Source organism: Schistocerca serialis, chromosome 3, assembly GCF_023864345.2.
Source record: "Schistocerca serialis cubense isolate TAMUIC-IGC-003099 chromosome 3, iqSchSeri2.2, whole genome shotgun sequence".
Taxonomy (NCBI): domain Eukaryota; kingdom Metazoa; phylum Arthropoda; class Insecta; order Orthoptera; family Acrididae; genus Schistocerca; species Schistocerca serialis.
The window spans coordinates 164,400,731-164,427,148 of NC_064640.1; the positions used below are offsets into that span (position 1 = coordinate 164,400,731).

Sequence of the window (26,418 nt, forward strand, 5' to 3'; positions counted from 1 at the left end):
TCTTTGGTGCTTCAGTGTATATGTGTTAATTTCAGAAACAACAATCACTGTTCCTTGATTTTCTATAAGTAACACATTCCAAGATCCAAATCTAAGTTCCTGTTTTTTTGCTCTCTTGTTACAGAGCATAAATCCATTAAAAGGTTTCTTGCTAGCTTTTTCTGATGGTGATACTTACGCAGTGTGTGGATGTTAGGCCCCACACACAATTTCCAACATGGAGGATGAAGGTCAGATTTACTATCAGTGTGAAGAAATGAACAAGTATGGTATTTAATCAGGGTATTTATTTTCCGCAATTGCATTACTGTTACAAAGATATAAAAGAACAGGCAAAAACCATCTCAGACACTAATGCTTGAATAGCAACTCATACAGTAATTACTTACAAACAAAAACAACTTTTGTGTTCCATAAAATAAAATTTATCTGTTTTCTTCTGGGTTTTGTATTCAGTTATTACAACTAGAAGCTTTCCAATTATTCATGTGTATTATTTATATGTTCTTTAGATGAGAGGCATGCATTGTAAGTACACTTGCTTCTTAACCTAAGGATACAATAATTCCATTAAAAAGTGAAGGACTAAACTGCTTAGAAACAAATGCTAACTTAAGTACCCAACTCAAGGCTAATGTAGCTGGAATGTGTTCAATGTCTAAGAAAACATACATTTAACAGCAGAAATGTGTGTGTGTGTGTGTGTGTGTGTGTGTGTGTGTGTGTGTGTGTGTGTGTGTGAGAGAGAGAGAGAGAGAGAGAGCATATGTGAATAGACATGGCACTAACTGAAATCCTTAATAACATGCAATTAAGACAAATTACATCAATGATTTTAAAAGTAAGTAGAATGAACATTAGTTATTTGGTGATAATTTTTGCAGTGCCACATTTTATGCCACACTACACAACCGCACTAAGAGACATGCCACCATTTCTCAGTACCACACCTGACATTTTATAATCTCTCAGGAGATGGTTTTTCGCTGGTAATTTAGCATGAAGAACAAGTGTGTAATTTGAACTGTGTCCTCTCTAAAATGTTTGTATCTGAACAACATGAAATATTCTGATATTTCACTCTCTGTAAATTCTCCATGCAGAATTAAGAAAGAGACTGACTGATGGTTAATGAACATACAAGAATCTATTGTTGACTATATGTACAATATATAAAGATTTTATATTACGCTCTTAATGTGAATGAAATGTGAAGTATTCTAGTTTCAAATAATCATTCACCAGCAGCTTTCTAATACAAGAATCAGATGTCTGATCTAACTACAAATTTTAATGCTTTTAGTAAGTCACATCGCCATTTAGGGGTGCAGTCATATAGTCTGGAAATGAAACTTGAGTTTTAAGTTTGACAAATATATATAAAGGAACTGAGGCAGTCATGGGGAAAAAAACAAATCTTTACACTTCTCAAAAATATTTTAGAGCATATACAAAGCAACAAAGGCTAATGCTCATTTTTTGAGGCATCAGGCATTCTCCGAAAGGTCTGCTGAATCAGTTTTATTATGTAGGGCACTTTTCAGTTCCATAGCCAATTTGTATCCAAGTTCTGGTCGTCTGTCTCTTCCTTCTACCATGCTCTTAACCTGTAAAACAACAACAGATTTAATATAGCATGAAGAAAATGAAATATGAGAAGAGTAAGAAAGTTGCAAGCATTATTTTTCCGTACGTCTGTTATTTTTTTAAACATGATTTTTTTAAATATGTGCATGTTTTTTTCTCTATTTCATTCAAAGTAAATACCATCTGTGCTGTGGATAAGTTACTGTATAGCAATTATTGAAAGAGGCACATTACATGTGGTGGTGGTGGTGTTGTCTGGGATCTAATATCATATGAGGAAATATTAATCACTGACCCATTTTTCAGTTAACCTGAAAGAGACTTGGACATATCTAACATTTATTGGAGTGGAAGCTGTACTGGAAACCAATTACAACAATCTGTGAACAAAGGGACTGCACAACCAAGCAGATGTAACTGGACCTACAACAGTGAAGTTACGTAAATCTCAACTCCCTTCTTTAATTTTCTCATCAGAGTAGGAAACAGTGACAAAACCAATTATCAGTGACTCTTGTTTGTGTGAGAAACTGTTTTGCTGTTAAATTGGAGTCAGGCACTCAGATTCTGACATTCAAGGAAGGACTAAGTAATCAAATCCTTACTGTCAAAAATCAACTAAGTAATCAAGTTGCAATCACGAATTCAAAAATTGTAACATTAGATGACAATCACAAACACAGAATCCAGAGTTCAACTTCCTGATCAAAGAGGAACTGATCTGGAAATAAACTTGTGAGGTGAAATTTCTGATTTAATAAGTAATTTATGTAAAAAAGTTCAATTTGTTACCATTAGTTGCAAAACAAAACTTTGCAATTTAAATGAAAATGTTGTTGGAGTCAAAAAGACCAGCAGTGAAAAAGACTACGAATGTAAGAATAGTGAATCATCTTTCGAGAATTATTGTTTTATGTTCCAAAACAATTGTGTGATTTGCATGAAGGTATGCTGCAAAAACTTCTTTGAGTCAGGTTGCAATGTTTTGTCTAACATGACAGCGAAAAGTTTTCGTGCATGTGGTAGTTTGCATTCTTTGATTTGCTACAACACTGTAAAGACAATTTTATTCCTGACATGACTGACAATCTTAAAATTAAATTTGTGAAAATATATTTTGATGGGACTGTACTATTGTTGGAAAATATGTCGTGTACACAGGATTTAATGTATCAAGATTGTGAAAACATTTTCTTAATAAATTTTGGTCAGGATCGGGACAGGTTAGGATTACAAGTTAATTCATCAACTGACCAAGTTACAGAGCCCACACAGGGGGCACGAAAGAATCTCGTAAAACAATTAAAGAAACTTGTACAATTGCACCAACTTTTTGATAAATTCACACATTGAAGAGAAGGTTACCTGAAAATGTTCTATTGGTTTTGTGTGTTAGCTGAACAGTTTCTAAATCTCTAGTCAAGTTGTATAGGGCATTGGAAAGAAATAGCAGACCACAAAAGAAGTAACATAAACTGGAGTCATAATCAACATATCAATCAGGGTGCTAAAATCACTGAGCAAGTAAACTAAGAGTCACTCTGTTGGAGGTCCACAATGTGAGAGCAAGGAAAATTAAATTTAAGACATGGACCAATAATCATGGCTGTTATACAAACCAAAATAGTAAAAGGATAAGTACACTAGAGTGGCAAGTTAATAAAATTAGAGTGGACCAAGTGTTATGGAGTAATTTCCAGTAAAATTGGGTTGAGGAGCAAAGTAAAGTAGAAACAAAAGTCCTAATTATAAATTACAAGAAGGGGATCTATAAAACTTTTACAATATGGATATGACAAATTTTTTAAGGAGATTAGTGAAGATAAATTTTTATGAGATCTTTTCTGAAAGTGAAGAGGTAATGGAACATGTGCATAATGATAAACACATGGTAGATGAAAAAACAGTTAGTACCTGTAATGTAAGTGATGTTCATCATGATGGAGATTTCCAAGTAATTAAATAGATGAAAATGTAGATCATTTTCTTGGGTTAAATACAATTTGTAGCGCACCAACCATATTCGGCCAGAAATGAACAGATTAGGAAGTAGAATTCAGCATCACAAACCACAGGCAAGTGTAGACATTGTGACTTACAGAATGCAACGTAGCTGGCAAGTGTTGTGAGGCAAGCCGTCCTGTCAAGGTGTGGACACAGCTGACTCATCAGTACCTAAGCAGAAGAACATGGATGCCTTTACACACCTGCAGCTGTAGAAATGTTTACCATATGTGCTGCAAGGCACACTAAAGCTCGAGTGAGTGCAGTCTGAAAGCATACAAATACCGAGCCATTTTGTATTACAGTCCCTTTCCTTACCATCACAGTTCTACTATTACAAAGCTGTCAGGCTTGGAGAGCCATCCAGGATGTCATTCGAGAACCACAGTTTGACTCTACAACAGGGCAGTCTTCCCTGAAACCATGGGAGCTGGAGCTGTCACCACACCAGTCTGGAGAAGCAGTTTGCCGGCTATCAAAATGGGACAGTGGTCTGAGGCCATTACACCAACTGCTTGCCACCTGCTGGACAGTGCTTGTGGTGTGAGCTGCACCACACTCTTGCAGCCATAGCTAGGAGGCTGCCAGGACCAGAGTTGTTGCTAACAGAAGCAGCTGTGTCACGTGCCGTCACTCAGCCAAAGCTGCACCCTGTCAGCATTGCTGGATGACAAGAGACAGGAGGCCACTGGATGCCTCAGCTATGGCACTGCTACCTGTACGAGACCACGGTTGGGAGCTGCAATAAAGCTATTTGGAAACTTTTGGCTGTTTGTCTGGCACCGCACAGCGTCCCCCTGCACACTTCGGACCCCAGACTGCTACAGATTTGTTGGAGAAGAAAGATACTGATTCTATGTTTTTTTATCGAGTTGACAGAGGTAAGTGAAAACGTGAATGAAGTTGTAAATGAAATGTCTGAATCCATCATATGGACAAAGTCAAATGAAGCACATAGACTAGTTGGTCCAGGTATAGGGAACAAATACGTCTGTAAGTTGTCTGGTTAATCTATAGATTAACATTCTGAAGTTAGTAACAAGAGATTTGTGTGCAAAGTTTGGATAAATGTTGGGAAGATCTATTTAATAACTTAATTTGAGAAAAAATTGCATTTTTGTGCGAAGAACTTTATCTTGATTGAAGAAAAGAGAACTGTAATGAAATCTATGAATCATGTCACAAAAAGGCACAAATGAATGAAGATTTGACTATATTCTTTGATAACTTGTCCAATGATAAGAATAGTGTAAGTGGCAGTGACAGTTCTGATTCAGAAATTGATTAGATGAACAAGTTTAGTGACTTGACCAGAAGAAAGAACAAAGGTATCCAAAATAGTAAGGTTATGTTACTTATGTAAATTGGAGTTTATTCAGGCAGCACAATTTCTGGAATATCAGAACCTTTGAGTAATAAAATTACAATAAGAACTACATTGAACTGGCAGTGGTAGAAAATAGGTTGTCATTTATGAAAGAGGGAAATTATGTAGTAGAAGACAATACAGAATTAGTAGAAGACAATACAGAACTAGAAGTTGAAAGAGAAGAGTTACTGAAAACTAAACATAAACAACTCTCATGGATTGGGCCTTGGGCCTGTTCCAACTGGCCGACTGTATGAGGAGTGATTTACAATGGTGGGAAATGTGATAAGCATGTTGTCAATCCTTCCAGCAGTTATTGCCAGTGGATGAACCCTGATGGTGCTGTAGCTCCTTTATTCAGGGAGTTCCTCACTCAGCCTCACAAGGCCAAGTGAAACCCGTTCCACACCTCCTTACGTCAGAAAAAACCAAGGAAGTATGGTGAACGGAACCTGGGTCCTTCCAGACAGCGATGCAAACCATTCAGTTATGGAAATGATCACATGAACTATTGCGGAAGAGTATCTGAAACTGTAGGGGTGAATTATGAACAAAAGAATGAGCTCAAAGGTTTGTTGTGGCAATATATGGACACTAGGTACTGTACAGAATTTTGAATGTGAAACCTCATAAGCCATTTTTATAAAACCATGTAATGTACTATTTACAAGAAGACCAGCTGTTGGAAATGAGTTGCAAAAGATGTGAAGGCATGGTATAATAAAAGAAGTACCACTGATTATAATAGTATTTCAGTAGTTGTGGCAAAATGTGATGGAGGTGTGAGACTTGCCTTTGATTCCAAGCATTTCAAAAAATCCATACATCAGAAAATTACCATCCTGAAAATAGAAATGAGTTATTACCTAAGTTTGAGTTTATTAAGTTGATGATAAGTTTTGATTTAACACTGCATTTTTGTACAATGGTAAATTTCATCAGCATTGCATTGTGTCCTTTGGTTTAAATGTTTCTGCGGCAGAGTACATCAAAATCTTGGGTCATGTTTTAAGCCATGAATTGTCTTCTTAATTAACCATAAATGTTGATGACACTTTGCTTAGCAGTCACAGTTTTAATGAGCATTATTTATTATTATAAGATAATGAGCTAAAATTTTTGGACATTGTGTTACTGAAAAAGGTATATTGCCAGACATTGACAAAATTAAAGCCATCACTGAGTTTCCAGTACCTAGAAATAAGAAACAATCAAAGTCCTTCTTTGCCATGTGTGGATATTATAAAAATGCATTAGTAGTGATGTTGCCAGACCTTGACAAAATTAAAGCCTAGAAATAAGAAACAAAGTCCTTCTTTGCCATTTGTGGATATTATAGGAAGTGCATTAGTAGTCTACGTATAAATGCTCCTTTTTGCATGACTTTTTAAAAAAGAATTCTGTTTGGGTATGGGATCAAGAGTGGCAAGAAAATTTGAATTTTATGAAATGTGTTCTGTGTAACTGCAACAGTGTGGACAGACCACATTTATCCTTGTGATCTTATCTATCTTGTGATGGTAGTGACTAAGGTCTTGGTGCATATCTACTTCAGATGAAACTGTGAATGAGAATGATAAACACCAGTCAATTGCTGTTGCTATTAGGATGTTCCAAAAACATGAAAGAAATTACACTGTAACTGTGAACGAATTGCTAGCTGCACATTACATTGACCTTTTACTAAATTTAAAAATTACCTGTCAGGGCACAAAACAACTGTGTAATCAGACCACATGGCCTTACGTTACTTACAAGAATGCAAACTGTATTATAGCAGGTTAACCAGTACAATTTGACTATGAAATTAGGTATGCTATGGGATCTGAAAATCTACTTGCAGATGCACTGTCTCGGTTGCCTACACAAGGGGACAAAAACAGTACTGAGGAGGAGGAGGAGGAAGACAAAAGGGATTGAAGATGAAAAAGTAATAGGGACCTTATGTAATAACATTCATAACAACCAGAATTATGGTGATAATTGAAGACTACTGACGAGTTGTGCTGGCACAAGGGATTCTGACAAAGTTGATGAATATGACAAAATACACATGGGAATTCTACTTCGAAGAACCAGTTTAGACTCATATAACTGAAAACTGTGATGGCCACAACAGTATGTTGGCAGACTTATTATGGACACTCATGAAAGCTACGGTGTTCAAAATTTCTTATACAAGTTACAAGAAAGTATATATTTTTACAATATGGCAAAAAGGGTCAGAAAACAATTTCAACCTGTGACAGATGTCAATTTGTGAAGGTAAGTGTAACAGAACTTGTCATGGATACATGCGGAAAATACTTCCAGAAAACCTTTTTACGAAAGCCACAAGTGTAGCAGCGGTTCTGAAAATAGAAAAGGATTACTTTATGCACTGAAATTAAAAAAATATAACTTTATGGAGACACTGCACTACTGAAAAGGTATACTGCTGGACAAAATTAGAGCCACTGCAGAGTTTCTGGTACCAAAACCAATGAGCAGCAATGTCTGATAATGGATAACAATTTGTCTCAATATCATGGAAGCCACTGACTCAGAGATCAGGAATAAAAATCATTTTAATATCTGCTTATCATCAACCCAGTAATCTTGTAGGGAGCTGCCTGAGACAAACTGGTAGGTTGAGCAGGACTTAATGCAGTCACAAATACGCATCCTGGAGTGAACACTTATCCAACTTTGAAGATGAGATGAACAGTTTGCAAGATTCCTTCACAAGCTCTTCACCATAAATGAAATACTATCTGACTAAAAAAGTGGCTAATCTCATGGATGGTCTCATTGAAATTCCAAATGTAAACCTATTTCAGCACAAGGAATAGAAGTCATTGTAAGAGAAGTAATGAAGAAACCAGGTCAAACACAAAGAAGGAGACATGATGCTAAGGTTAAAATAACACAGTTAAATGTAGGAGACATGGTTTTAGGCTCATGAGAGATAGCCGAGTTGAAGAAATTTTTTGACAGTTACATAGATCAATCTGAGATATTTACCCAAAATCTAGAAAGCTGTTTGGATTAAAGACTATTACTGAACTGAAACCACACATTCGGGGTGTTTAAAAAGTTGATGATTACATAAACTTAGGCTGCAATTTTTGCTATTCACCTAAAGGAAAACTTCTCACTAAAAAATCTTGTCAAATGTTAATTACAGTTACTCTATTGTTTACAAACATCCTTGAATGTAGGTGTAAAGATACATTGTTCCACATTACATCAACAATTGGTGTTCTGTATGGATTTTGTCATATTCAACAGAAAACCTCAGGGGAACATACACACTTTGTACATTTTGCGTCATGGCAAGCACAGAGCTTCAGCTGTTGTGGCACTATCCAAGGAGCCAATATTCGATTTCTGGCTGCGTCAGAGATTTTCTTCACTTGTGGACTGGGTGTTGTGTTCTCTTCATCATCATTTCATCCTCATCAACCAACATGCAAGTCATCGAAGTGGCGTCAGGTAAAAAAGACTTGCATGCACCTTGTAACCGATCCGCCCGACGTGAGGCCCTAGTCACACACACATTTCGCATTACTATATCCTGTCAGTCTACTGATGTTAATTCCTTCTATAAATACTATTCTTTTCTATTAGTTAGTAATTCTTAATTATGTTAATTTATGCTCAGACTTGCACTATTTTATTACAAAACATAAAACCATACATGAAATTACAAAAATTGAGAAAGATACACATTACATCTTTCTACTGAGAGACCCATGTACCGCTGAATAGAATTTTGAATATCCAAATGTTATGAAGCTACTACGATTTTACTGCATTATGAACACTAATGATTTTCTGATCCTTTTAATGCAATAGAGATGACATTCATTATTACCTTGAACATTAAATATAAAATATTTGTCTATACTCTGTGAGATATTAGGAAATGGGATCTGCCATCTGTAACTTGATCTTGACGCTATGTGATTACATGCTCTTGGCTCTGCTGTATAAAAATACATACATTACGTTCACTTTGAAATATTTATGAACTACACTGATTGAATATTACTGTTGTATGTGAGGGACTGTAGAAAGTACAGTTAATGAGATTTACAGTTTTTACTTGAACCTGTTATTACTTGTATTTTCAATATTTTCACTATGTGCTGATATGATATGTCAGTGTATTTAGTTACATGGTATATGTTTTATTTTGTGTAGGCCTTTTTATATTTTCTCATCAATTGGTATACTTCTATACACATTGTCTGTGGGATAGCTTGTATTTTTTCTTTATCTCAATCAAAACACTGATCATAGATATAGGGTGAAATAATTAATATCATTAGCTTTACAAAATGTCTTGAGATGTCAATTGTTCATGCACAATTATCTTCTTATGATACTTGTGTCACCCTACAAATCTTTTGATTTGTCACCGTTATTTATTTATTTATTTATTTTGTACTGTTGCCGGTCTTAACATGCACCTTGGTCTTGATTTAATATATTACGGTGTGTACTTTAAAATAATATTTACGTTAACTTACTAGGTGGAAGTAAGGACGTCAGAAACTTACTAATGCAATGAATGAAAAACTTTATGGGGAAAGAACAAAAGTTTTGTTAAAACTAGTGAGACAATTGTGATGATAATGTTCTTTAAGAAGTGTTACATTGATAGTTGGGAAAAAACTGTAAAATTATGGGGAAAATGTTCTTCAAGTCAGACCACATAGTGTGACAAATGGAAATCATCAAATGATGTAAACTACGAATGTTCTTGTCATGATCTCATTACAGCAAAGATGAATATTTAAGTTGCAGCATTTATGATACTCTAATGGATGGTTATGTAGTGAATATTAATGTGGTAATTTCATGATGTTCTCAGGTAATTGTAAGAAGTGAGGAATATAATGGAGCATATGGATTTTTTATGAATTATTATGTGCTAGAGTTTAGAGCTCTATTATAATGATGAGGATGTTTAAACTTAAAATGTTATATGGATGAATATTGTGTGATAATGATGAGGACAGATGTTGCAATGAATTGCACTGTATTCATTAAATTACGTGGAATGTAATTACAGAGAAGTAATGGCAATATTGTAACCAGGTAAAGGTCTCTTCATTGATGAGAGAAAATGTAGTACGCTGACTGTACTTCTGACGGTACTATAAGGGAAAAGAATTGTACTGCATAGGTGAGTGTGTTTACATCGTCCATTCAAGACTCAGGCCTCAGCAGTGAGTTTACATTTCACGGCATGTGGTTGCAGCTGTAGCGGTTATAAAGTTAAGTACTGTCAAAGTTATTTGTGCACTGTATTCGAATATTCAATTTAGTAGTTTTCAATCATTTATCCAAATATTAACATTTTGTTTACATTTCGCAGAGTGCAGCTGCAGATGTAGCGGTTCGTTCTGACAAAGTTGTTTGTGCACTGTTATGCAGTTATTAAATTTAGTAATTTTCAACAGTGTCTCATGGTGTTTGTGGCGAAATAATGGCTTAATAAACTTTTGGAAATGTTCACCCATTGTGTTTTTTAGAGCTGTCTGTGCGATGAAGTCGTTTAGCAAATTACGTGTGGTAGTTTTCAGCTGATGTTTCTTGTTGTTTGTACTGAAACATTTCAGTAAGGTTTTTATTTACTGTTTTAATTTCATTGAGTGTTCTAGTGGCAGCTTGAATTTTTGGTTTTAGGTAAGAAATTGTGTGATGTTTTTGTGGTATTGGTATAAGTTGTGGTTTGGTAGTATTAATAAAAGTTGTTGCTTTCTTAGTATAGAGAGAATTTCAAGGCCACAATTTTTAGTTCTTTAAATAGTTTTACTGTTGTAATTGAACTCAGGTAATGTAGACATTTAGATTTTTCAGTAACTGTTAAAACTTTACCATGAGTGAGAAGTAGGTTTGTGAGTAGTGGGTTACATTGTGGGATCTGTTCAAAAAATTTTCACTGGGGGAGGGGGGGGGGGATGCAGTGGGAAAGCCAGTGGGCATTCTAGCGAGATTCTCTCCTGGGAATGAAGAATCTGTAACAGAAATAAGTTGATAGAGGAGCAGAAGTGTAAGATCTGTGCCCTTCAATTCAGTTACAAGGCACAACGGAGGAACTATATAGGTTGAGGAGAATGAAGGGTGCTGAGGAATGTGAACTGGCACTTAGTGAGGAGGAGATATTCAGACAGTTGTACTTTGCATATATGCAATGGATTTGGATAGAGGTCCAACTGTCAGTGTTGAGTGGAGAGGAGCCTCTTGTAACTGTAGGTGTGGGAAACACGCAGTAGTCCTCAGCAGTCAGGAAACCTAAGTTAGTTGCAAATTCTAACAGAAAGAAGAAGGTTCTCTTGCTAGGTAGTTCGCATGGTAGAGGTGAGGGCCAGCAGTTGCAGGAAATGTTGGGGAGTGAGTACCAGGTCACCAGCAATGTGAAGCTTCGTGCAGGGTTGAGTGACAGCATAGGGGAGTTATGTAGGAATTTTATGAAAGAGGATCAGGTAGTGACTGTGGATGGAGCAGGGAATAATCTTGATAGGGTAAGGGAATACGATGTAGGTGGTGACCTGGTAAAGATAGCTACTCAAACTGGTGACACAAATGTGCATTTCGGGCAACTGTTTCAGTGTCATGATCAGCCTCATCTTAATGCTGCTGTTACATGTGTTAACATGTGGCTGAAGAAGGCACCAGTGGCAGAGGGCATGGCTCACATTGCAGTGGTACCAGTTGAGTCTATTGATAGATTGGGTTTTACTAGGCATGGCTTGCACCTCAATGGGTATGGGAAGGGGAGGTTGGCAAAGCTTACAGGTGACAGTGTAGTAGGTGGTGGTGGTGGTGGTGATGGTGGTGGTGAGATCACTCATGGAAAATTTGATGTAGTAGTTGATGTTAGAGCTGCATCTTTGTTAGATAAGTATACCTGCTTAAAGGAAGTCGCTCTGATGAAGGAATCACCTTTATAGGAGGTCAGGTCTCCAAGTAGAGAAGGAATTAGCATATTTCGTCAAAATGTAAGAGGTATTAGAGATAAAGTTAGTGAACTGCTTATAGATGTTGACTCTGACATTATTGGTACATAGGAGCACCACTTAAATAATTTGAAAATTCAGAGGCTTCCTTTATCAAGATACAGATTAGCTGGCTGTTTTTCAAGAAGTTCTTTGTGGAGTGTGGGAGTGGCCACATACATAAAAAACAGTATCCCATTTGAGTCCGTAGACATATCATGGCACTGCACTGAATAGATATTTGAATGTTGTGCAGGGGCAGTTGAATTTAATGAATCTAAACTTCTAACTGTTGTTGTTTATAGGTCCCCTAACTCTGACTTCAGAGCATTTCTGCTCAAGCTAGAGAAGGTTCTTGGTTCACTTTATGGGAAGTAACAAAAATTAGTTATATGTGGTGACTTCAATATTAATTTTGTATATGACTGTGCAAGAAGAAGGATGCTGGTAGATCTCCGAAACTCATATGTATTTTTTCCAACCAGGGTGCAGGGAACAGTAGCACAGCCATAGACAATATCTTTTTTCATTCTTCATTACTAGATGGGCATTCTGTTAGTAAAAGTGTGAATGGCCTGTCAGACCATGATGCACAAATTTTAACACTAAAAGGCTTTTGTACTCAAACAAACATTACATATAATTACGAACTTCGTAGCACAGCTAATCCAATGGCAATAGAGAATTTTTTAAACCTCATTAAGGAACAAGAATGGTAGGATGTTCATAGTGCCAATAACATAGATGACAAATCTAATGCTTTCCTTAACACATTTCTCATGTCTTTGAGAGTTGTTTTCCATTAGAACTTTCTAAAAAGGGTACCAACAGTAAAAGACAGCCTGGGTGGTTGACTAGTGAGATAAGGATATCATGTAGAACAAAGCAGGAATTATATCAAAATGTTAGAAGTAAACACAATGAAGCTATAGTAGCGCATTGCAAACAGTATTGTATGATGATTAAAAATATTATTAGGAAGGCAAAGAGTAAGTGATATACAAACAGAATAGATAATTCACAGATTAAAATTAAAACTATATGGTCAGTTGTGAAGGAAGTGCGTGGTCAGCAGCACAAGGTCGACGATATAAAGTCAGTTAGTAGTAAATAAATTTCTGTTACTCATAAGTCAGATATATGTACAGTATTTAACAATAATTTTCTGAACATTGCTGGTGAATTAAATAAAAACTTAGTTTCTACAGGGAATCATATAACCCTCTTGGTAAATGCCTTTCTGAGATTGATGTCTGAAATACTCTTCTGTGATACTGACAAGGGGGAGATTGAGTCAATTATTAAATTACTGAAAACTAAGGACTCTTATGGATATGATGGAGTGCCTACCAGAATACTACAGTATTGTGCTGCACATGATAGCCCTGTACTTAGCTATATTTGTAATTTTTCCTTTATGAATGGTAAGTTTCCTGAACGATTAAAGTATTCAGTAGTAAAGCTGCTTTATAATGAGGGAGAAAGAGAGAACGTAGAAAATTTAGGACCTACTTCTATGCTCTCATTATTTGCTGAAGTTACTGGAAAGGCTGTGTATAAGGATACTTGATCATTTTGTATCATATAATTTGCTATCAAATGTACATGTTGGCTTTAGAAGTGGTTTAATAACTGCAAATGCTATATAGTCTTTTCTCTGTCAGTACTGGATGGATGAAACAAAAGGTTTCGAACGCTAGGCGTATTTGATTGCGTTGATCACAAAATATTCCTCCAGAAGATGGACCATTATGGAATTCGGGGAGTAGCTGACAATTGGTTAACCTCTTACTTTAACAACAGACAGCAAAAGGTCGTTATTCACAGTGTTGAGAATGGCTGTGATGTGGGGTCTGAGTGGGGTACAGTAAAATGAGGGGTGCCCCAGGGCTCAGTGTTGGGGCCACTCCTGTTCCTTATATGCCTTCTAGTATCACAGATAAATGTAAAATATTTCTGTTCGCTAATGACACTAGTTTGGAAGTAAAGGATGTTGTGTGGAACACTGGCTCTGTTACAAATAGTGCAGTTTATGACATAAGTTCATGGTTTGCAGAAAATAAATTAACGGTAAATCACAGTACCACTCAGTTTTTACAGTTTCTAACATGCAATTCAACATAAATATGATTAGTGAAACCGAACAGTTCAAATTTCTAGGTGTTAAGATAGATAGTAAACTGTCGTGGAAAGCCCAAAATCAGGACCTTGTTCAAAAACTTTATGGTGCCATTTTTACTATTCGAATGGTATCTGAAGTAAGTGATAGTTCGACGGAAAAATTAATCTACTTTGCTTATTTGCATTCACTTATATCATATGGTATTATATTTTGGGGTAACTCTTCCCATTCTCAAAGGATATTTTTGGGTCAGAGATAGACAGTTCGGACAATAAGAAGTGTATGTTCGTGAATCTCTTGTCAACCCCTGTTCACTAGTCTGCGTATTCTGACATTGGCCTCTCAATATATATATTCCTTACTGCCATTTCTTGTTAGCAATATCAGCTTATTCCCAAGAATTAGCAGCTTTCATTCAGTTAATACTAGACTGAAATCCAATCTGCATCTGGATCGCACTTCCATGAATCTTGTGCAGAAAGGTGTGCAGTATACTTCTGCATCCATTTTCAAGAAGCTATGACAAGAATTCAAAAATCTTAGCAGTAATCCATGTACTTTCAAATCGAAACTGAAGAGATTCCTCATGGGTCACTCCTTCTATTCCGTTGAGGAGTTCCATGAAAAATTAAGCTGATTCCTATGTCATATTGTTGATTACATTTACTTAATCTTATGGCTTGTCTGTTTTTGTGTCCATAAACATTTTATTTTATCTGCTATTACTTTTATGTGGTACTTTCATGTACTGACACATTCCATGACCTTGGAGATTTGCTCCTCAATTTTGTCCTATGGAACTAGACATGTAACATAAAAAAAATCTGATAATTTCACTGTGACAAATATGTGTGATACTGTGTTGATGAGAACAGTTTGAAAAAACAACTAATAATGTTAAAATCCTAATATAAGCAGAAACAAATTGTGGCAAATATAAATGATGATTATAATGAAGAATGTAGGAAAAGGTATGTAGGGGTGATATTACTGAAAAATATGAAAAAGCTTTGCTAAATTAAATTTACTGTACATGAACAGATTACACATATGTAGAACGACACACTTAAATTATTAGAAGTCATATTATGACATATTTCAGTGAACTGCTATGGTTCTTTCCACTTATCTGTTAATGTACATACCAACTTTTGACATTTTGTGATGCTATTTTGTTGTATATAGAATTTATGTGTACTTGTAGTTGTTATTTGAACATGTAGTACAATATATTTTAAAGATGTTTCTTGCTTGATATAGGTACTTATCAACATTGATTAATACTGACACTTGTACACGTGTTGAATGTGTGGTACATAACGTAGAAATGTAATAATCTGCTATACAGCAAATGATTTGAGTGTCCACTCAGTTGTGATTGCATTTGTCAAATAGATAAATAATGTTGAACATCCACTAAATTGTGACTGCATTTGTCAAACAGGCAGATAATGTTGAAGATGGCCATTCCTTGACACATGAAAATATGTTAGGAACAGTCATGAGACTGGAAAGGTTAGATGAAACTTAGTTGTGTGCAGCAAATCCCACAAAATACTAATGTAAAGAATCTTCAATGCTGTACTGCACAGATTAAAATTAGATGTTGAATTATAAACAATTTAGCAAACGGAGTAAACCTAACAGAGTGCTGTAAAGGAAATTAATTATGATTTATCTGAGACTACCTAACTTCATATATGAAACTTGCTTTAGTGTAATAATTAATAAAACAATGTGTGTCTTCCTGTTGATTAAGTTGTTTACTGTTAAGAAATCTCACCTCAAATTCTATAACCTGTTTGTCTATCAATTTTTAACACTACCATTTCAGTTACTTGTTTTTATTATGTGTATATTTTGTCATGTGATAGGGAACTGTGACTCTGTGTAGAACAATTTGTTGGTGACTTGACAAAGTAAAATACTATTACAATTACACTTGATTGGATGGACATTATGATGGAGTTTTAATGAAGGAAAGGACAACAGAATGAAGGTTCATGACCATGATGGTTGGTAAAGGAGCAATCAGAGGAACCAATTATGAGTGAACACAAGAATACATCTGCTGTAAACATTTGCACTTCTAACGTACTAAAGAATTTTTTAAGGTAGAGGTAGGCAGTGAAAGTTGTAGGACATGTTGGACTTTGTAGCTTGGGTGAGCAATTAAAAATAATATTAATGTGAAAGTTCTATTAGTACTGCAATCAGTAATCAGAGAAATTAAGAATACAGAAGATATGATGATGAAACTGTTTTGTTTGGTAGTTACTGACAGTACTGGAAGTAGTACCTTTTCTACATACAAGCAAAACCTGCAGACATTGTTGTACCCCTGGGAAGAGTTAACGAAGTCAACATCACGAAAATCATTTCCCAGTTTCATTCAAAATAACTAACATCCATGCTGTGGAAAAGTTATTATATTGACACTATTGATGGAGGCATGTTACAACAGGAAACATGTTAAAAAAAGAAGGGGAGGAGGTAGGTTGTTACCCTGATGACCTAATGTTCCGTATAAAAAAATATTCAGTAAAACTTACCTGAGTAGAGTTCACAATGACACCATTGTTTGATGTGACTGTGTTTCTAGTCTTCTCAATATCTCTCAGATCAACTCCACGACAACAGTCATCAATCAGAATAGTTCGGTATCCAATAGCTAATGAATCAGCGGCTGTTGCCCCTTTAACACAGAAAGGTAAACATGTCGCTAAAAATGTGATTAACTGAGAAGTAAATAGGTGACTTCTCAAAAGACAAATCAATAAACAAATGACAACTTCCCTATCAAATATTTGTAGAACTCCAACAAACACATGTCTGCCAAATGTATCCAAAATTAATAACAAAGGAAAATATTTCAATTACTGGAAATGTTTAAGCCTTGCATTTGCTCCTAATAACATACTGTACAATTGATGAGATAAATACTGAAGTGTTCTCTCTTCAAATTCAATTGTCCTAGAGGACAAATGCCATAAACATCCACTATGATCAATGATGATAAAGTCCTGTACAATACTTAACACATTAGTCATTACTGCAGTTTTTGTACCTGCAGTTCTTCAGGTGAAAACTGCCTTGTCATATCGAGCAGCACAAATAGGCTACACAAAATGACTGATATAGTTCATTATGAAACAAAACATTTGCATAGCAATATGAAAATTGTCATTAGGTTATATTTTTTTCCAAATTTTAAAGTTCATAAAAATATATTGAAGTCTTTTGTATATTATTTGCTGTCATTTTCATTATTTCAAATTGCTTTGGCACATGTTCACACTTGGATGTCGGGGAAGTTTTGAAAAGTGTAAGGATGTCCTCAAGGTGTATATTTTCTTTAACTGACAAGCTCTCACATTCACATTCAACATAAGGTGTACTAACTGATTGTTACTGTCTTCACTATAATGATAAGTACCACTTTCACTGACACTGAAATGTGAAAGTTGGTACTTCAGTTATTTTCACTCTGTTATCTCCTATGTTATTCTATTTATTATGCCAAAAAGTAGAAAAGAAGGAAGAAATTAAACTGCAGGTGGCATCAGGCAGATGTGGTGACTCAGGTATGCAGCAGAAAGAAACAATGAACACTGAAGGTTGATTGCGTACACGAGCATACGTTGCTACAATGGTGCCAATCACAGGGCACAAGTTACACATTCAACAAGATGTCAACTGAGAGAGAGAGAGAGAGAGAGAGAGAGAGAGAGAGAGAGAGAGAGAGAGAGAGAGAGAGATTCAGAGATTCATTAGCTCTTGTTACTTAAAGCAACAAGCTTTATCTTGGATGGAATAACACCTTTCAGAGACTTAACTGTGCAGTTACAGAGGCTGTAACAAACCGTGAAGCAAACACAGCAGAATGAGGCCTGCCAAAACTAGTAAGGAGCAGACCATGTTCAGGCATAACGAACAGTCTCACATATTCACCTCCTGCCCATCTCCATAAATATTGCAGTTCTCCAGCTCTGAATTCAGTTGCTCATTTGGATGAATAGTGTTCATACCGAAGCACTCAGTTCAATAATTATTGTAGTGTAGTGACATCCGAGTATTAGATGTTCCAGCACTTCTCGTGAACATACTACTTGCTGTTCCCAAGATGGCAACATCCAAGTAACCATGACCTGCTGCTTGTGGGACTTCACACTGTCTGCCACTTACCACATCACCAATGTGACTGAGGGTACCATTATGCTTATCACACTAATATCATCATCACATCTGGGTGAGAGGGTCATCCTGTGCCTCTGTTCCTGATCACGCTGCAGGCACTTCCAGATGCCTAGAGCCTACCTGCATGGTATGGTCATGATCAGCTGATTACATGACTTCTGATAATGCTGTTAGTTATTACTCTCATGTTCCATCGATCATTTTGCACGATAAATCGTCATGATGTGGAATGAGTCATTTTACATTAATATTGCAAATTAATTTGTACATCTATCTGTACTCTAAACATCACCATATAATTATCCCCCCCTCCTCCTCCTGAAATGAAAACAAGATATACAGACAGAGTCAGCAATTCCTACCTACCACCTTTTACACATAACAAACATAGAAATTCTTCTACAGAACATTAGTTGTCAGGGATAAACTTTTTCAATTTACTTTCAAAATTTACCTTGCTGTCTGTTAGACATTATATGTCACTGAGTATGTGGTCAAAAATTTTTACTGCAGCATTGTGCACCCCTTTCTGTGCTAAAGACAACCTTAATGTTGAGTAATGAATGTCATTTTTCCTTCTATTATTGTAATTATGTACCTCATTGTTTCTTTTGAACTGAAGTGGATTATTTACAACAAACTTCATGAGGGAATAAATATACTGTGAAACAGTTGTCAGAATGCCTAACTCCTTAAACAGATGTCTACAAGATGATCATGGGTGAGTACCACATATTATTCTTACAGCACGTTTTTGGGCAATGAAGACCTTCTTTCTTAAAGATGAGTAACCCCAGAACATTATTCCATATGACATTACTGAATGAAAATAAGCAAAATACGTCAACTTACTGATTTCTCTCTCCCCAAAATTTGCTGTGATTCTAAGTGCAAATGTGGCTGAACTCAGTTGTTTTAGGAGTTTCAAAACGTGTTTTTCCCAATTTAAATTCTCATCAATATGGACACCTAAGAATTCAGAAGTTTCCGCCCTAGGTATTATTTCTTCACCATGCGTTACACTTATTGCAGTACCCCTACAGGTGCAGAACTGAATATGACGTGTTTCTGTAAAATTCAGGGTGAGACCATTCACAGAAAACCAGTCAATGATACCTTTGACAGCTTTGTTCACCAAATCTTCTATGTCTGTATGTATACTGGGGATGATTACAATACTGGTGTCATCTGCAAACAGAACTAATTCTTGTTGTTGTGCATTAAACGGTAGATCATTTACATATATGAGAAACAGTAGTGGACCTAAGATTGAGCCTTCCCAGTCAGAATTATGTCCCTGGATTCTTTTAGTTGAATTACTACTACATTCCAATGGGCCACTGTGGGTCATCATCATTTTCTGGAGCAGGATCAAAGATGCCTCTGTTCTTGGTCATCGCTGCAGGCACTTCCGGTGCCAAGAGTCTACCTATATGGTGTGGTCACGATCAGCTGATTACATGACTTCTGACAGCGCAGTACAACCCCAATGGGCCACTGTGGGTCATTATCATCTTCTGGAACAGGATCAAGGAGGCTCTACCACAGTGTGGGAGCATAATTTCAAGCTATGGCTTCGCCTGCAGACTAACAGCCCACACCACTTTCACCAAAATGTTGGTGCAGTGGCCTTGGCAGCCAGCTGAGCTGACAAATGGAGTCAGGAGGATTTCACCGTGTCACTGGCATGAGATGTCAGTCAAGGCTGACAAGAAGATTCAGAACTATAAATGTGAATGAATAAATGTTAACTTGCTAACCATGCTTTACTAGTGCCGAAAGACACTTCACAGGTTTCACAACATCATTCAGATAACACAGAGGTTTCTGTGCTTGGAACTCCTACAATTTAGAGTCAGAAGTAGTTCTTCGGCAAGGTCTATACAACATTGATGTCCTGGAGTGATTGACGAACCAGCTACAACCACAATGTGCTTAATCTGAAGAACATTTTCTACTGGCCCTTTTATATTGTCATTTTGTTATGGCCAGAACTGGATGTAGAGATTGGCATGCAATGTGGAAAGTGACTTTTGTCAAACCTGAAGAACCGGTAGATCTAGTCACGATTTAGAGGTAATTGTAGGGAAATTTATTTGGTACCTGTGAGATGTGAAATCTGTAGTTTAATTGGGCATTGTGTAGCATATAGTAGAATGGAACCAGTAACTTGCTCCAGATGTTATGGTCATGCAGCACATGATTGTACCAAGTGTTATTGGGCAACGATCAGGCGTAAAGATTACTCAAGATTATTTGTATACGTTTTGGGTGTGATTATTGATTTTTGCTATTGCTTTCAAACGAGGAAGTGTTTAGTTCATATTAGGTTTGCAAGTGCAAAAGTAGTAATACACTGCACAGAGATGCTGGAAACACTTTCAGCTAATACAAATAATACTGTAGCCATTCCAATGGAGTAGGCATCAAAATTGTGAGAGGATAATACTCAGCAGAGGTTGATTACTGATGAGTTATGCAAGCAACTAGAAGTCAGGTTCAGATGATGTTAAGGCAACAGTGAGTGTACTCTCCTCCTCCACAGATCCTTCAGTAGCTAACCTAATAACACCCTTCTCTGGTAAAACAACAGAGGACATGGCAGTGTTCATAAATGGTGTTTTAGCCACAGCCGAACTGAGTAATTGTTCAGATGAAATGAGTTTGCAGATGGCCAATCTACTTCTAATGGGTGAGGCTAAAACATATGTGATGTATCAGGAAACACTTAACAAAACTCACACATTTGAACAATTAGCCGACGGTTTATGGCAGAGATATTGTAAACTGAACAGCACTAGATTTTTTATAGAGAAGTTGAGCAGATTAGTGCAGAAGGCCAGTTAAAGTGTCAAAGCCTTTTCTGACAGAATATGAAAACTGAATGTGCAGAAATTTGAGCTGACACAAAATCCAGAAGCAGATTCACTCATGCACAGAGAAGTGGAAAATAGGGCTCCAGACATCTTTCTATGGGGAATTCCAACAGAATTTTCACGTAGAATCAGTACAGGATATCTGGATGATTTATTGCAGCAGTTTGCTTTGTCATACACTTACAGTAAATCGACACTGTTACAAAAGTATGCAATAATCGACTAATCTTTGCTTCTGAAAAAGGATGTTACTGATGTGGGAAAAGGGGACATCTGAAGGTACAACGACGCCAGAACACTTTGGCCACAAGGAAACAAATGTAGACACAAGAAACAGGTTAAATGAAACAAACAGAAGCAGGAGTTAAAATACAAGTGGGAATGTTTCATCCATCACGAAACATTCCCAGTAAACCATAATCTGCAAATACATGCACAAAAATGGTTTGCTGCTTAATGGGCTTAATCAACACATGTGTAGGTCATTAGTCTAGACCTCGTGGACAGGAGCACAAACATTCCAAGGTACAAATTATGTGGAGTAGGAATTAATGACACGGAATCATTTCAGACAACACGGCTCAGCTTTAAGGTAGGAACTAAAGAGTTATGTGAGCACATGTAAGTGTTGACAACTGTCAGACAAGGACATTGTGTGGCTCTCAGACTTGACTTCCTGGACAGACATTATGCCAGAGCTAATGTTTGGTAATGTGGGGTTGAACTTAAAAGGGAATTCATTTTCAATGGGTGTAACAACTGCCAGACTTCTAAGGTATCACCAACCACCAACTGAACTGTGAAAAGGTGCATTAAAGACAGTTTCGGATGAGAAAGTACTTGCACGTACAGGCAAGTCAATTTGGGTAACCATGGATGTTGACTTAACACAAAGGGTATTATGTGTGGTTGAGCCCCTGCAGAAGATGATGCATTAGATGGAAGGCATTGTTTTATATGAAGAAGTGTAGAGTGCATAAGCAACGTAAATGGTGAATTTGTGGTTCTGGTAAACCTGGATAATTTTGAGATGGTCAGTATGAGTCTCTTGAAAGGATTAATAGAAGAAACTTTAGAGATACTCAATGAGGATGATTTGGATAGATCATCAGATAATCACAGCCTCAAGCAAACCGTCAATGCATCTGCACTAGTGTCTGGGTTCTTCACTTGAAAGACAGTGAATGGCAAGATATTGAAACTTTATCGTTAGAATACTCAGACTTGTTTATGTCACATCGTCCATTGCCAGCAACACCCGGAACACAACACTGCATTCCAACAGGTGGTAATACACCAATCTACAAGAAGCTATATACAATATCACAGCACCTACAACCACTGGAAGACGAATTTACAGATGAACAGCTAACTGAAGCCATTATCGAAACTTGTGATAGTCCCCGGTCAGAGAATATTGTAACTGTACCAAATAAGTCATCCAATGAAAACAATAAGTACAGATTCTGTTGTGACTACTTTTTCCTAAATGCACGCACTATAATAGATGCGTATCCAATCCTGAACATCACGGAGACATTAGACAACTTCAGCAATGTAAATATTTTTCAACAATGGATATTAGAAGTGGTTATCAGCAGCTCGAAGTACATACAGAAGACAGAGCCTATAACAGCATTCACAGCACCGTCAGTTCATTATCAATACTGCATGATGCCATATGGAGTAACAAAATGCTCCTGATTATGTTCCAACACTTGTTAGACAGACTACTTCATGGGATGAAACCAAAGAGATGTATGGTGTATCTTGCCGACATAATAGCTTTTTCCAGATATGTAAAAGAGCGCTTTACATGCTTGGATGAAGTATTCAGCAGACAGAGAACAGCATGTCTTACACTTAACATAGAGAAGTTTCATTTTGTATCAGAAAAAGTTAATTACCTTACACATATTACTGGTCAAGTGGGACTAAGGGGAGATTCTCGTCTCATGTCAGTTGTGCATGATTTTGCAACCGCCTCGCACATATCACTGGTCAAGAGGGAGTAAGGGCAGATTCTCATCTCACATCAGCTGTGCATGATTTTGCAACACCAAAGACAACAAAACATTTGCAATCATTTCTTGACTTATGTAATTATTATCGTAAATTTGTAAGGGGATTTACTGAAATTGTGCAACCATTAACTCAGGTACATCACAAGGGAGTTAAGTTTCAATCAATGGTCCGCAGAGCATCAGGAAGTGTTTCAGAAGCTGAAGAAACAACTTATGTCAGATCCTGTGTTAGTATTCCATGATTTCGAGAAGGAATTCATGCTTTTCTGTCACGCTTTGAGGGACAGTCAAAAGAAAATTGAAGACCTGTCAATGGGACCATGGAGTGGTTCCAGTCAAAAGTAATCACCATATGTGTCAAGACATTTATCCCACTGGGAGATGAGACAATCAATGCCTCTTTCGTAGAATGTGGTTGGCCGCTGGCGGATCACAGTGAAGTAGCCAGGCAGTATGGGGGATATTGTAGTGTTTCCAGCCAAACCACTGCAGTGTAGCCTTCATCTGATTGGCAGTGTGGGTTGGGCATTATTGTGCACCTGAAATAATTCTGACAACCTAAGGGCAAATGGCAAAGCAAACAGTGGAAACTTCCCACATCTCCCCCACAAAAGAAATACAAAGCTGTTCACACAAGTTCCATTTAAGTCATAATGACCTTCTTCTTCGACTGCAGGGGGCCTCCATTCGATGAGGTCCTCGAGCGTGGAACAACACTCAGTGTGCAGCACTATTAAGACACCTTGTAGAACCGAGCGAGGTGGCGCAGTGGTTAGACACTGGACTCGCATTCGGGAGGACGATGGTTCAATCCCACGTCCGGCTATCCTGATTTAGGTTTTCTGTGATTTCCCTAAATCACTCTAGGCAAATGCCGGGATGGTTCCTCTAAAAGGGCACGGCCGACTTCCTTCCCCATCTTTCCCTAATCCGATGAGACCGATGACCACGATGTCTAGTCTCCTTCCCCAAACCAACCAAGCAACACCTTGTAGAAACTGTGACATGCCATAAAGTTAAAAACACCCACAAATAATATCTGATGGAATCATCCTGTTGCATGATAAAGCTCACCCCGACGTTGCCAATCAAACAAAAGCTATGCTTGAGTGATTTGGTTGGGAAAAACTGCAGCATCCTCCATACAGCTGGGTCCTTCACCATGTGATTTTCACATCTTTAATTAAACTGAAGAAAGACATGTGTGGACGTCAGTTTCAGGTGGACGAGGAGGTGCATGAGTGGGTGCGGTTGAGGATCTGTCAACAGTTGACTGTGTTCTACGTAACAGAATTGATAGTCTTGTCTGTCAGTGGGAAACATATCTTAATGTGTGTGGCGATTACTTTTTAATATAACCATTCTGTGATCATACAGCGGTGGGTGTTCAGTTTTCATTTCACTGGTCCTTATAGAAACAGTGCCTTAGGTTGTATTCTGAGTCAGAATTACAATGGAAAGGAACACCTGCTGGTATACATATCCTGACAGTTGAAAAAGGCTGAGGAAATTACTTAACAACTGAAAAGGAGATGTTGGCAGTAATATATGGAATTTCTTATTTTTGTTATTATTTGTATGGTTGAAAACTTAAAGAAATAACAGATCATGCATCCTTGAAGTGGTTGTTAGGCCTAAAAGAACCTTCAAGTTGGTTAACAAGATGGTCATCCAAACTGAGCAAGTTTGATTATGTTATGGTTCACAAGCCAGGAGTAAAGCATACAAATGCAGACACCCTTAATAGAAAAGTAGCAATATTACAGGCACTAGGCAAGTGTTGCAGGTTGGAAAAATGCACAGGCAGCTGACAGTAAATGTCAATCATTTAAAACACAACCTCAGTTTGTAACACATAAGGGCTTACTGTGCAGGTCTGCAAAGTGCAGTCCATCCACTGTGGTTCCCATAACACTCAGAACGAAGTATTCCAACAGGTACATGACATGTACTATTGGGTCATGGGGGTAGGAGGACAACTGATAAACAAACTGCGAAAAGCTTTTGATGGGAAACACAGCTTAGTGATGGACAGAAACGCGTTGAAAACTGCATCCCATGACTGCAGATAGAGACTGAAGTTATCAAAACTACAGTTACAGAGGAAATGGTAGGATTTGATGTGTTTGCACCTTTCAACAGAACTCCTGCTGCTAACAAATATTTACTCATGATGATTGATCATTTTTCGAGATATCTAGTAACGGTCACAATCTCAGATCAGAAAGTTCGTACTGTTGCACAGGAAATCGTAAATAATTGGTTACTAAAGTTTGGTGTACCAGAGGGCATAATCACGTATCAAGGGACTAACTTTGCATCTGATCTGACGAAACAGTTATGTTATTTACTGTGAATCTAGAAGTTATGTACCAGCCCATTCCATCCGCAAACAAATGGACAAATGGAAAGAACTCATTGCACAATATCGAAAATGCTAAGTCATTACATGAATAGCAAACATGTAGACTGGGATACCTATTTAAGCTTTGTAGTCAGTACATTTAATTAAAAAATTCACACCAGAATGGGTCTTGCACTGTATGAAGTAGTTTATAGGTGGAAAATGCCACCACCTTTTGGCATGATCCATCCAAAATTAGGGACACAAGGTGAACTGGTCAAACTATTTGCAAAATGGTTAAGAGAAGTTTGGCAGAAAATAAAACATGCCAGCATTATGGTTTTGGAAAATCAAGAGTGTGTTGGGCAACATGCAAGTGAACTACTACAATACAGGATAGGGCATAGGATGTTACCAACAAACGTTTATATCCCAAAGGGCAAAACAAAAAAGTTCTTAACTAATATCAACGACCCATACCAAACTGTTGACAACTTCACTGGTAAATGTAAAACTACAACTATCAAATGAGACATCTGTAGTCTATGCCAGTAGAGAGAAGCCGTTTAAACAAGTGATTGATACATTACCACAAGTCTCTTCACCATTACCAGAAAAAGAGAAGTTGCCTAACAAAGTAAAAGACAGACGTAATGTACCATATGAAGTTAGATCTAAGCAATTTCTGATACAGTTTCAACAAGCACAGAAGGACTCTCCTGCAGGATTATAGCCTTTTGTACCTATAACAGAAAAAACACATAACTTTGCTTTATCACGTATGTACTGTTAAAGTTGTGCTGATTCAGCTAGTTTATACACCACCATAAAATATCTGGAAGGAATCCATCAAATACCCATGGAATGGATACATACTAGTGATAAGGATAAAGAATAGAAACTGAA

At 37.0% G+C, this 26,418-nt stretch overlaps 1 protein-coding gene across 3 annotated transcripts in view; it reads right to left on the reverse strand.

The window, feature by feature from the left end:
- Nucleotides 1–277: 277 nt before the first annotated feature.
- LOC126469879 (uncharacterized) overlaps nucleotides 278–26,418 on the reverse strand; it is a 406,588-nt gene continuing 380,447 nt past the window's right edge. For all 3 annotated transcript variants that reach the window (XM_050097207.1, XM_050097205.1, XM_050097206.1), the window contains exons 9-10: nucleotides 16,624–16,766; nucleotides 278–1,607 (exon numbers count right to left, since the gene is read on the reverse strand). In XM_050097207.1, coding sequence (XP_049953164.1) covers nucleotides 1,488–1,607; nucleotides 16,624–16,766 — 263 coding nt within the window. In that variant the 3' untranslated portion in view covers nucleotides 278–1,487. The remainder of the gene's footprint in view (nucleotides 1,608–16,623; nucleotides 16,767–26,418) is intronic.